At 37.3% G+C, this 13,032-nt stretch overlaps 2 protein-coding genes across 3 annotated transcripts in view; one reads left to right on the top strand and one right to left on the bottom strand.

Annotated features, from left to right (window-relative positions):
• Positions 1-1,240: 1,240 nt before the first annotated feature.
• On the bottom strand, positions 1,241-4,407 carry LOC110849215. Its single transcript, XM_022096591.2, has 10 exons — positions 4,334-4,407; positions 4,111-4,218; positions 3,881-4,041; positions 3,610-3,774; positions 3,231-3,484; positions 2,991-3,157; positions 2,764-2,892; positions 2,588-2,665; positions 2,275-2,499; positions 1,241-2,169 (listed from the first exon to the last, which is right to left on the bottom strand). The coding sequence occupies exons 2-10, from the start codon at positions 4,210-4,212 to the stop codon at positions 1,714-1,716; spliced, it is 1,737 nt and encodes a 578-aa protein (XP_021952283.2). The 5' UTR covers positions 4,213-4,218; positions 4,334-4,407; the 3' UTR covers positions 1,241-1,713.
• A 175-nt stretch (positions 4,408-4,582) lies between these two features.
• The window catches only part of LOC110849414 (myosin heavy chain, muscle), a 24,042-nt gene continuing 15,592 nt past the window's right edge, over positions 4,583-13,032 (top strand). For both annotated transcript variants that reach the window (XM_035851323.1, XM_022096821.2), the window contains exons 1-23: positions 4,583-4,686; positions 4,939-5,077; positions 5,235-5,262; positions 5,352-5,501; positions 5,613-5,756; positions 5,856-6,012; positions 8,768-8,795; positions 9,255-9,351; positions 9,457-9,549; positions 9,638-9,701; positions 9,771-9,869; positions 10,003-10,106; positions 10,185-10,288; positions 10,353-10,386; positions 10,478-10,597; positions 10,748-10,897; positions 11,070-11,240; positions 11,625-11,672; positions 11,738-11,869; positions 11,976-12,138; positions 12,229-12,281; positions 12,356-12,443; positions 12,551-12,668. In XM_035851323.1, the coding sequence (XP_035707216.1) occupies positions 5,052-5,077; positions 5,235-5,262; positions 5,352-5,501; positions 5,613-5,756; positions 5,856-6,012; positions 8,768-8,795; positions 9,255-9,351; positions 9,457-9,549; positions 9,638-9,701; positions 9,771-9,869; positions 10,003-10,106; positions 10,185-10,288; positions 10,353-10,386; positions 10,478-10,597; positions 10,748-10,897; positions 11,070-11,240; positions 11,625-11,672; positions 11,738-11,869; positions 11,976-12,138; positions 12,229-12,281; positions 12,356-12,443; positions 12,551-12,668 (2,171 nt within the window). In that variant the 5' untranslated portion in view covers positions 4,583-4,686; positions 4,939-5,051. The remainder of the gene's footprint in view (positions 4,687-4,938; positions 5,078-5,234; positions 5,263-5,351; positions 5,502-5,612; positions 5,757-5,855; positions 6,013-8,767; positions 8,796-9,254; positions 9,352-9,456; positions 9,550-9,637; positions 9,702-9,770; positions 9,870-10,002; positions 10,107-10,184; positions 10,289-10,352; positions 10,387-10,477; positions 10,598-10,747; positions 10,898-11,069; positions 11,241-11,624; positions 11,673-11,737; positions 11,870-11,975; positions 12,139-12,228; positions 12,282-12,355; positions 12,444-12,550; positions 12,669-13,032) is intronic.

Here is a 13,032-nt window from a genome sequence, read left to right as displayed (position 1 = left end):
CCTCTAAGTTAATTGGACAAAGTTAATTGGTTCCTCTACCCAAATAAATGATCTCCTTTCTCATCCTAATTGGTCAAAATTCAGCACAAAGCATATAAAAAGAGAACGTCTTCTGCAGAGATTTGTTCATTTCGTCATGTCAAATTTCATCACTCTTTTATCCCTTGCATACCAAATTTAGTGAAACTATCCTCATAAAGTGCAATATTTTATTTTCACTCTTTTTCACCCAGCGCCCACACCACCGCAAGCTTTTTAGAGCGGAGAAAACAAACAAGGTTTTATTTCATCAGTAAAAACATACAAACATTGCAAATTGGAATGAATTGGAGCAGCAAAAGAGCAATGAAAACCTTCATCTCACTTACGTTGCATTGCAGGACGGAGGAGAAAGTTATCCATCACAACAAACGAGCAGCATCAGACCCACACTTCCCACATACATACCTGGTCCCCAGAGACGTGCAGAAACTGAAACAATTTTAACAACACATGCCTCATGCAAAGCGCCGTATTTATCTAGCATATAAAACCAACCAGGCAGCATTTTCGACCATTTCACCGACCAGAAAGCTTGTTCATTTGGCACAGAAATTCCCAACTGTGACATTGTCAGAGAAAAGGGACACATGCGAAAGATTCTCTCCTCTCATGTTGACATTGACGGTTCCAGTCGACTCAAGTTAAGAAGAAGAAGCCGGCTTAAAATCCTGCTGGCATTGGTTTGGCTGCGTGTTAAGAAGAGGAAAAAGTCGCTCAAGGACAGATCTACTTGGCGACTGAGAGTTTAAAACGAGATGCCAAACGAAGCATTGTTATGCTATCTAGGTTTTCCACACACTTCTGTTTTATGGCATCTCATGCAAAATCTAGAATCATAATTCGGAGCAAAAACTTTATGCATTTTCAGTAACTATATGTACACAGGTGGGCATAAATTTGCACCAACCTTGCTTGAAATGCCATGCGAGGCCTACTTCTTCATTATTTATAATTCTACTTTACTCCGCCAGATAAAAGAGGGGATGATGTGTGACTGAATAGTTTGCATGGTCTATTTTTTATAGAATATTTAGAATAGCAAGACCCAGGTGGGCAAAAAAGTAGTGTGGGTGGGAGGCATATTATATTAGGAACGATGATAGAGTATTTCCAAACACCTGAGTTTTCGCAATTTTACTACTCACCACATATTACGTAAAATTCTGAACGGAAGAAAATAGTGTGCAATCAAGTATATAGGCAAATCGTAATAATACGAATATGTTTATGGACAGTGTTACGCAAGGTAATATAAATTCGCTGTTGTCGGCGAAAAGCCACACACAATTCCAACTCATTCGCCAATCCAGTCAGAATTGACAGGATAAAATCCGTCCGTGGTAACTTGTTATGGGGGAGCTTTTGTATAAATACATGCGTCTTACAGTTAGAAACGTGAATTGCTATTTCTGAAATTCAGGTGTTTGTTCACATTGCTCAGCAAAACCGAACAATGCACATATACTTGCGTAGAATTGAAATGTAGCGAAATAATACAAAGCTCAGCAACAATCCTGTTTGATTTTGACAGTGAAATCTCTTTTATAAATACTTACTTTAAGATGGCAGCATATCTTACTTAATGTTTTCCATGATTGTGTATTTATGGAATGCGACACACGAGAACTGTATAAAAATACCTTAAACTATACCGGTCTGAAGACTACCACTCTATAAATTCAACTCTGACAAGCTACACGTTGCATCCGAATCGAACTCTTCAGTTGAAACTTGACGTTTCTGGATCTCATCAGTATCAGTCTTTACATTATTATTCACGATTTCTCCTTCGTCATCATCATCATCAAAGAGAAAGGATGTTGACAGAAGATCATCACTTTCACTCTCCCAATCAATTGAAGAGTCACGGATTCTGTGGCAAAGACTCCCAATCTGAGCAACGATTTCCTCTTTCTCATTTCTCCATCGGTAACGACGTGACGACGACACAGCTACTCCTCCACCATCGACTCGACCAGTGTTATTGGCTTGCGATTCTTGAATTCTATTTTCAGAAAGGAAGAACGGGATAAGAATTTCGGCATTGATCCGATTATCAAGCGTTGCTACAAAACTTCCATAGTTGAAGCACTGATAGTGACTTGGTATTCGGAAGAAGGATTTTTTCTAGAGTGGTTGAAAGAAAACGCAATTTCATATGTAAATGTGCCGTTTACCATTAACTTTGTCAATATTTGAACAAGAAAATAATAGCATATAATAAATAGATACCTGAATGTTGAGTAATTTAATCCAATCCAAAACAAATTTCCAAAACTCTATAGGATGTGACAACAATGGTTCGTTAGGCGGCATAAGAGCAGACATAGCTATTAAGTTCCAGCAATTTAATTCCGGTTTGTGAGCTCGGAGTGCTTGGCCTGCATTCCTTGCTGAGAATCGCAATAACTCACGCAAAAAGTTCCAAACGTTAATCTGACTACGGACGAGGACAGCCTGGGAAAAAGAAAGTCCACACAAATAGTAGTGACATCAGTCAATATTACATGCATCAACTGCTATTTTTGTACAAATACATACGTACCTTGTGAGCCAAGCTCAGTACCAAAAAGTGAAATGTTGTAAGGAGTTCTGCAACAACGTTGGGATCATCTTCTTCAATCTGTTTATATTTAATGCATTGTTTTTAGATTCTTTATCAAATTTCAAATAAAAACCTGCGTCATTGTACATATCTCGAATTATGTAGGTATAACATACCTTAAGACCGTTGTTGTTCAGATCCTCACGCAGCAATTCGGCTAGCAATATCAGAATGGAATCACTCACCGCATATTGCGTCAAGTGTGGAATTAGTCTCGTCAAGTTCATTTGAATTGGGTTCACGTTCTACAAAACACGGATAGCAATATTATTAAAATAAAACCATAATAATTTACATAATTTCATACTAGTTGAAATTAGCCATTGGAAACAAAATCTTTAACCTCAACTTTCCCAGTCATGTGCATCGCTACAACGTAACGGTGAACAATATCAAATGCCAGACACAACGAAATGAATCCATCTTCAGTCATATCATCAGAACATGGCGCACAAATTTTGTCACTTAGAAATTTCAGGAAATCTTTATCACTAATGCATACATCACGAACTGCAAAAAAACATTACCTTAACTTCAATTTTAAAATCACCAGTAAAAAAACATGACTATTTAGTAAATTCACCAAATGCATGCGGCAACTTTTTGAAACTATCGGCCAAGAAGTTTAAGCACATTTTCACTATATTATCATCTTTCATATGCCCGATTAAAACTTTGACAAAATCCGTGTAAACTTTGACGGGAAGGGTGTCAAGAAATACGGGACAATACAGCAGTAATTGTGTCCATTCCAGCAACTCTTTCGGTTCCAGCCAATCCGGGAGTTTGCGGTAGACGGTAATAACTTGGCGTTGAATTGACAAAGGAACGATCTCTCTGCAGAGAGTAATAGAGTTCATTTCATTCCATGTACATAAACGGTGCAGGAGGAAAAGCTCAACAAAGTGTAATGGCTAAATAAAGTAAAATATATAAAGTATTTTATTTCCCTCGGAACTTACAAGTCTGCCAGGACACTCAAAAAGAATTTACGAGCGTCACCAATGACCGAATAATCCGATTTGACAACCATTGAAGCGATGCGGAGTCCTGATTCCACCACCACATTTAACTTTCCCCGGAGGAGAGGAACTCGAAAGAACGAATTCAATAAAGTCAAAGTGCAGCTGTAGGGAATACAAGTAGAGAATTTTATTCTATTTTTGCCCGACGACTTATACATACATATCTCATATATTTCTGTCTTTATCAATAAAAAGTATCACATTTTACCTGAAAAGTTGCGTGTCTGAGGTCGCCATGATTTGCGAGATTGCATAGATCATATCAACTTGTAAAATCAGGTTGGGCAAGTCGGGCAAGCCTTTTCGCCCGACTCGTAATTCTGTCTGGTAAGTTTGCAACATTTCGGTTAGAGTGCATATCACGTCTTTCTGCACTTGCAAAAAAAGAATGAGAATTTAAATACACCATGAAAATATACTAAAGAATAGTTGTCGTACCCTAGAACTATTTGTAGAATTGATTAGTAAATTTCTCTTTAAACTGTCAAGATGATCGGTAGTAATTTCCTCAATCCTCACCGACTGACTTTCGCTACTCATTTTGATCTGCAATTACAAAAATTATGACAAATTTAACTATCAATTATTATTTAACCTTACATACGTAATTATCAAATTAGAATCTCTATCCAAAATGATGAAAGAAATGCACGATTTTTACCGAGATTAATGTACTTATATTCTTAACTTCTGTATCAAAAATGAAACTGACAAAACTCGAGTAGATTTTTGTGTATCAAAATAGAAACAACTTTTCCTCATCTAAATAATCTCACTACCCAAAAATGCAAACATTCTCAAACTGTTTACCACTTACTCATCTGTACCATGCAACCTTTCGCCCTCACTCTTGCCACATAAAGATACATCTTCTTCTTCTCGGGGACCTAAAACCAATGCCAACACCAGGATTGCATTTTGCACGCGAGTATGCAAGAACGAAACTAAATGACATAAAATCCTCAAAAAAGCGTGGCTCCAATACATCATATCAGTCCAGAACAGCTTTCGAACGTAAGTACATGTCTCATTTTAACCTCCCAGAACGTGTTTAGCATTTACTCTTATTCCCCGACCAATAATTTATCACAAAATAAATATATACCTACAACCTAAAAGTGTGCTGTATGTATATATTTTCCATGTAAATATCCCTTTGCACATGATAAGAAATCCTGATTAAAAGTGCACTACAGAACTGAACAATTCTGAAGAATATTATGAATTGTTTTACATAATAATTGGCCAAATTTATACAAATTGCAGGAAAGCATCTCGTTCCAGGACTGTGTTTCTGCTTCAATTCGTTATTTCTTGTTCGGTGTTGCTTATCAATCTTTAAACGAATACTCGAACTCTAGATCAATCAATCAGTCGAGATGGTTGTAGAGAAAAAATACGACGGGTAAGGATTCCATGCTTTTCTCTCTCCTTTACATATACATAAATCTAATCCGAGTTGAATCAAAGTTTGCAAAAAACATGCAAAGTTTTCCCAACGACGACACGTATTGATATAAAATATAATCTCGTCTGATTCTGTGCTTTCTTTCTCCCTGAAGGGCTGATCCCGATCCAACGGAATATCTCGTGAGTCAATTTATTCACAAAAAAAAACAAATGAGAAATGCTTGCTGTATTTTTCGTGATGTAACAGATTCCTATTTTTTTGCTTCCAGTTTATTTCATTGGAACAGAAACGAATCGATCAAAGTAAACCGTACGATGCAAAAAAGGCTTGTTGGGTTCCTGATGACAAGGAAGGTTTCATCATCGGGGAAATCAAGGCGACGAAAGGCGAAATCGTCACGGTCCACGTGAACGAAGAGGTATGTACGTGCCGGAAAAGAAAGTCGAGAGAAAGTTTCATTTTCCAAGAGAAAGTTTCATCCTAATTTTACCCCAAAAGTAAATATGCACACTTTTTAATTACAATTTAGGATAAGCCTTTCAAAAAGGACCTCGTCAATCAGGTCAACCCTCCCAAATTTGAGAAAGTTGAAGACATGGCTGACCTCACATATTTGAGCGAAGCTGCCGTCTTGCACAATTTGAAGCAGCGCTACTACACAAAGTTGATTTACGTACGTTTTTTTATTTATTTTTTATTGCTGCCGCATTAATTTTGATTAATTGGTCTGCATCTGTCAAACTATAAAACATCTTGGTATGCATATATGTAGACGTATTCCGGTCTATTCTGTGTGGCGATCAACCCCTACAAACGGTACCCGATTTACACCCAACGTGTCATCCAGATCTATAAGGGACGGAGGCGGAATGAAGTCCCACCTCACATTTTCGCCATTTCAGACGGCGCTTATTCCGATATGTTGACAAGTATGTTTTTTTTCTCATTTATTTTTGCCATCAAGAAACTAAACATACTTTGAGTGAGGGATTCTGACTGACTGGGCAGTAATAATTTGCAATTGCATCGCAAATCATCTCATCGCAGAACAAAACATGTAAAAATGCAGTTTTGGATATCATCCAGCTTCTCACCACAAACGATTACACAAAGAAATCTTGTCGTGCCGTCTGAAATCCAAAAATTGCTGTCAATTGCACATTTTTACTACTACATGATAAACAAGTGTCACTCTTTACATCTCATTTCACTCCTAACGTACAAACTACTACAACTGTTTTTTTTTCTATCGACATCACACCATGATGTCACCCACCCATTACCACCACATCCATTATTCTTAAGAGACAAAATGGTGGGACAGATCAATGTTTTCGTTTTCTTGGGTGGTGTAGTGGTATCGCATTACACGGTTCAGCGCTTGTTAGTTTTTGGCATGTGCGTATATTTTGCTTCCTTGTCTCATCAGACTTTGTGACCATTACTCATTCCATATTCTATTTTGGAGAGAAAGTTTGTAGTGTAAAACGACTTGAAAGAAGTAGTGAGTGAAAGAGGTGTAAAAGTTGTCTCAATAATTTCACACATCAAACCACCCAGTGAAATGACAAAGACATGCAGACAGAGGGGGAGACAGAGCAAAGATGAAAAGTTTTTAGGCAGGAAAACGAACGAAAATTGTCCCAGAATTGGAGCGAGTCCTTTCTTTTGTATAAAGCGAGTTTGCTCGTTCGCGAGTTGAGTGATCATGTAACAAAAGTATGTATGTGATTCAGTTGGTTCTTTGGTAGATAGAAGCAGCTCGATAAGGGAAAAAATTGGAGAATTGGACACGACAGATTGCTACGCTGCGAGAGAGAAAGTGGTGGAAAAAGAAAGTGAAAAGTGAGCACAAACTTGGGGATTATTGAGACGATGCAATTTATCTTTATCTAACTTTCTCTCATAGATATGTGTGGATGTACCTTGCCCAACTTTTTTTAAATGATGCATCATCACGATATTTTTGGCGACCCCATCCGAGAATTCTAATGTACGGAAATTACTAAATAGACAGACAGACTAGGATATTTCCTATTTTGCATCGTTACCCCAAGTATAGCCATAATAATAATAATCCTTGTAAACAGTCATGCTGAAGACGTGCATACTTTTACGATAGTAAAATACACTCATCCATCCATTCGCCAAACCACAAAACTATAAAAAACACTGCTGCTCTCTTCATTATCATTGCCATATCGCACTCATTTCCACACCCCCATCACCATGAAAATTATGTTTTTCTCCTCCAACTTCCAACCTGAACAAACCTCTAAAAGGGAATGTTGTCCTGTAAAAACATTCCTTTTTACATTTCCTGTCCTGTCCCATTTCATTCATTCATTCAGGCAGTTCTTATTCTCTCCTACCTGCCCTTCTGTCACGCGTATAATCTCTCCCGAGTGAGAGTAGCTGGTTTGAAGATTTTCCAAGATTTATGAGAGGTGCATTACGGAACGGACACACATTTCCAGTTTTTAACCATCATCCAATACTGTAAAATGAGTAAGAGGTACATATGTACATGCACTTTTTCTATACCTAAATAAAATCTCGCCTTTTTACCACTTTCGTAAAAAAAAGCTAAGCCACACTCAAAAAAGGAAACCAACCACGCGTTTCTATTCCTTTCAAAAGATGATGCTTCCCTCGTCGTCGTCGTCGTTTTCGACATCGTCGTGCTGCATAAACTGAAAGGACACGCACATCGCAAACATTCCCTAGACTAAACTATGTACATACATATACACCATATTTTCCTTCCTCTCTTTTTAGGTTTACTTTACAGAATACAAATATAATATTATTTGCTTACTTTTCATTCACCGTGTCGTGAGTAAAGTAGCACTTGGTTATCCTCGAAATGCCACGAATGATGTGATAAGGTATGCATTCGCTCCAGCACTACGTACTTATGATTTTTATGAAATGTACATCTGTCTGTCGTTGCTGTCCATAAATGGAATTGGGTGGGTGTGGATGAGCCAAAATGACTTTCCTAAATTTAACCCCGATATATTTCTCCTTGGCATCTTGCCCCTCGATAATTTTCATCATTATGAGAACATGTACATATGTACGTATCGGCCACATGCCATATTTCGTTCCCTTATAAAATACCGCATCTTGTTATAAATCTTAACCACCTTCATCTCGACGGTCGGGTAAAAGTAATCGTAATCCCGGCTGTGGTTTCACCACATGAATCATCTCATCTCACTCACCTTGTTCCGACCAACTGAAGGAAGTTGAGAGGTATTGCAGATTTGTCTAGTTGTAGTCATTCATTTACATAAATACGTGCAAAAAATTATGTACACTGTGGGACTGGGTTGTCCTGTCATATTTTTTTTGATCTGGTGATCTCGTACTTGTCACTCATCCTCAGTCGAAGAGATGGATGGATGAATCATCCCGTTTTTTTAACTAACATGAGCAAAAGAGGGTTGAGATAGAGCGCATGGCGATAAGTGATATGCATGACACAGTTTGAAACATGAAATGATGATAAACTAGAGCAAATCATTCCAAATCGCTTCATTCTTTCTACTTGTGCAAATAAAACAAACTGTGTGAAAAGTTTACCTTCTTCCTCCCGTGAAAGCTGAAAAATGATGAACGGCCTGGCCCTTGGTAATGAATAATGATAGAGTTTGAGATTTTTTTTATGAATGTTTCCAGACAAGGAGAATCAGTCCATGTTGATTACGTAAGTAAAGTTTATTTGTGCACTTTCACTTCCGGTCCGAGTTTGAGACAAGTAAATTTAATAATTAACGTGGGCGGTAAACTAGAATTGTTTTGGAACTTCAAACCACAAATGATAACTTTCTCTTCTATTATTTCATGTAATGATAATTATTAATTATTATAAGTAATTAATTATTTAAATAAGCAGAGCCAAAATGCTCACTCACTTCAAATTAAATTGGCACTTGTTTTGATTGACGAGAGTGAGTGGGGGTAGTGTGGCTAGAAACACAAGAAAAGGAGCTGTGAAAATTTCAAAGGGTTTCAATATTTCACAGTGGTGGTTCATTGACCCTACCCTTTTTGAATTCTGAAAATATTGTCCTACTTAATTATCGATATAATTTAACTCAAGTTTGAGTTATTCGATTGATTCTATAAATTAGTTAAGTAATGATTTTGCACCTACTTGATTCAGTGGGGAGTCTGGCGCAGGAAAAACCGAAAACACAAAAAAGGTAATCGCCTATTTTGCCGTTGTTGGTGCCACTGGGAAGAAGGACGATTCGAAAAAGGTAAAATTTCTGATTTATTTTAAATTCATTTAAACTCTTAAGTCAATATAATACGATCAGTATACTTGATTTAATGGCGAACGTGTTTATTTACTTGTAACGTAGGGCTCCCTTGAGGATCAAATCGTCCAAACTAATCCCGTGTTGGAAGCATTTGGAAATGCGAAAACTGTTAGGAATGATAATTCGAGTCGCTTTGTGGGTTTACTTATTTATTGTTCAAATTTGACCAGGTGGCAGTTTTCTCAACGTTTCATTTCAAGTTTTTATTCTGATCACATTATAGGGAAAATTCATTAGGATTCATTTCGGAGCTACGGGAAAGTTGGCTGGGGCTGATATTGAAACATGTAAAAAAAGATAAGCCTATTTAAGTTTTAAGCCGATATGAATGTGAATAACGGGAATTTTCGTGTTAGATTTGCTGGAGAAAGCTCGAGTTATTTCACAACAACCCCTGGAGCGGAGTTATCATATGTTTTATCAAATAATGTCGGGAGCTGTGAAAACCATGAAAGGCAAGAATGATTTTAAATTACAATTTACTTATGTGTGCATCAAATGCTTTTTGAATGATTTTTTTTAGTAATTGAGCTTTAATCTTTTAGAAATTTCGCAGTACTTTGTTCATGCATTTTCTCTTATCTTTAGAACTTTGCCTATTGAGCAACAATATTCTCGACTACCATTACGTCTCGCAAGGAAAAACTACAATTCCGGGAGTAGATGACTCGGAAGAGATGTTGGCCACTGATGTAATTTAATTTCCAATTTTTCTGTCGGGTGGTCCGTTTTTCATTGTCTAATTTTATATTTACGTATTTTAATGTCAGGCTGCCTTCGACATTTTGGGCTTCACGCAATCTGAAAAGGATGACGTGTACAAAGTCACTGCCGCCGTGATGCATATGGGAGAGCTAAAATTCAAGCAGAGGGGGTCAGTAAAGCTCAGATTTCATACCATGAAAATGTAGGTCAAAATTATATTATGCAAATTTTAGACGCGAAGAACAAGCCGAAGCTGAAGGATCTGCCGTAAGTAAATAAAAATAAGTAATTGGATTTCGTGTCTTGTTCTTTGTTTCGAAAATAAGGGAATCATGATGTTTGATACAATATTTCTTAGGAAGGTGAACGCGTCGGCCAACTGTTGGGGATTGATGGCCCTGAGCTGTACAAAAACATTTTGAAGCCTCGTATTAAAGTGGGGAATGAGTTTGTGACTCAAGGTCGTAATATGGTTCAGGTATGCATTTCACTTCATAAAAGAAAAAAGCATGATGAAACAAACGACGACGACGACGTAATTCTGTCCCTCGCACTATCTCTGGTCTGCCCTTGGGCCTTGTGTGCCTTGATTCAACATTATTATTATTATTTACCTTCTTTCTTTCAGTGCAACTATAGCGTTGGTGCTCTTGCCAAAGCGACATATGACCGCTTGTTCAAATACTTGGTAAAAAAATGCAATGAAACTTTAGACACGAAACAGAAGAGACACACGTTCATCGGGGTATTGGATATTGCCGGATTTGAAATATTTGATGTGAGTGAATTGAAAAATTGTATTTTATTTACCTAGATTTTCATTCATTCTAAAATTGGAAACATGTTTTCCAAAGCTTTCCCTTTTCATTCACTATTTTTTTAGAATGCTGCTTTTAGTTTTCATGATGCACCAATCTAAGTAATTAACAAATATCTCCTTTTTACTATAGTTCAATGGATTCGAACAACTCTGTATCAATTTTACGAACGAACGACTCCAGCAGTTCTTCAATCACCACATGTTCGTCCTTGAACAGGAAGAATACAAACGTGAGGGCATCGAATGGACCTTTATCGACTTTGGAATGGATTTACAAGCCTGTATTTCTCTTATCGCACAGGCACGACAACCCATTTCATTTTCTTTCATTGTTGTTCCTTTGTTTAAAGAAAGTTTCCAGTTTTCTTGCAAGCACTTTTCATTTTATAAACCTTTGATGTCAAAAAAACAAGTCTCGTCGTTTGTAATGGAAGAAATAGCTTGTCAGTTTTCCAATTTAACCATGTACGACTACTTTGATAAAAAATAGAACTTGTTTGCTTCCACTACTCATGCATATGTATGTATGTATATGTATGGTTTCATTTCCTGGAAGCTATTGCTTGCCTCCGTTTTCAATTTACCACAACATTTAATTCCGTTTTCTGAATTTCAGATCTCGGAAGGTTTCCATAATTTTGTTGAGTATTAATTTACGAAATTGTTTTCTTCAATTCTATTATAGCCGATGGGGATCATGTCCATTCTGGAAGAAGAGAGCATGTTTCCTAAGGTATGTATTCCTAATTTTGTAGTATAAAGTAGTGCAGAGGTTTTAAGGCAATGTTTTCATTTTAGGCGTCTGATCAAACATTTCTCGAAAAATTGAGAAACAATCATTTGGGAAAGTCTCAGAACTTTGTGAAATCCAAACCTTCAAAACCAGGTCAAGTAGAGTCTCATTTCAGCATTGTGCACTATGCCGGAACAGTGAGTACTACAAATTTATATTCTGCATAACCCTTCCAGCGTTCACAAACATTTTGAGAAAAGTTGAGAGATTACTATTTCATAATCCTTTTCTACTCTTACTTAGGTCCCATATAACTTGACTGGATGGCTAGAAAAGAATAAGGATCCTCTCAATGACACTGTCGTGGATCAGTTCAAGCGTGGGGCTAGCGAGCTTATGCATGATATGTGGGCCGATCATGCAGGTCAATCTGGGGCTGCAGTAGAAGGAGCTCCGACAGGGAAAAGTAATTACCTAAATCAGTTTCTATTTCAGATTTGATAAGCCCCTTTTCCACGAATTTTGGTTACCTACAATATGCCTCATTTCCGCGTAGGTGTCAAACGAGCGAAAGGATCAGCTTTCCAGACCGTGTCCGCTTTATACAGGGTGCGCTATATAGTAAAAAAAGTATATTGCACAAATCCAGCATGGTTACATATATGTTTTAATTTATTTTCCAGGAGCAACTAAACAACTTGATGACTACTTTGCAAGCTACTTCACCACATTTTATCCGGTGTATCATTCCCAATGAGGTGAAAACTCCCGGTAAGTAAATCACTTAGTTGGGTATTGGTCAATATAGATCTCTCCGGGATGTAAACCTTTTTCAAACTTTTCGTTTCACGATTTATACTTCAATTTGCACTTTGCAGGTCTAATCGATTCTCATCTAGTGATGCATCAACTAACTTGCAACGGTGTGCTGGAAGGAATTCGAATTTGCAGAAAGGGTTTCCCGAATCGAATGCTATATCCAGACTTCAAGTACAGGTATGCATAATGTGCTTTGCACATCATTTTTATGTCCACATAAATTATGTAATCACGACCACGCACCTTTTCCGTCGTGTTGCATTGCGTTAAACCCATAAAATCCTGCAGTCAGTGTAGGTAGTTTACTACTACCGAAGTGTATGTATGTGGACAAAAAAATTCCTCGTATTTTTAGGAATGATTCCTCTTGAAAATCTATTTTTAGTCCGTGTTGAGAAAAAAAATCATACCGCTTCATGTGCTACTGTCATATACGGTTGTATATTTTATTTTGGGTAAACTCTCGACTTTTCTGCCATTAAAACGCGTCTCATTTTGAACATTACGATATAAATCTTTCTCTGGTTGACATCCTGTCATA

This window comes from Folsomia candida, unplaced genomic scaffold (genome assembly GCF_002217175.1).
Source record: "Folsomia candida strain VU population unplaced genomic scaffold, ASM221717v1 Fcan01_Sc004, whole genome shotgun sequence".
NCBI lineage: Eukaryota > Metazoa > Arthropoda > Collembola > Entomobryomorpha > Isotomidae > Folsomia > Folsomia candida.
The sequence above is the reverse complement of the archived record's forward strand: the minus strand, read 5'-3'. Positions and strand labels throughout refer to the sequence as shown.

Bases quoted from the DNA above. Each gene is read 5' to 3' on its own strand.
- LOC110849215 (XM_022096591.2), bottom strand. From the start codon at position 4,212: ATGAGTAGCGAAAGTCAGTCGGTGAGGATTGAGGAAATTACTACCGAT. The intron at 3,775-3,880 runs GTAAAATGTGAT...TATTCCCTACAG, and splicing joins TCAGACACGCAACTTTTCAG to CTGCACTTTGACTTTATTGA. The intron at 2,170-2,274 runs GTATCTATTTAT...CAACCACTCTAG, and splicing joins TTAAATTACTCAACATTCAG to AAAAAATCCTTCTTCCGAAT.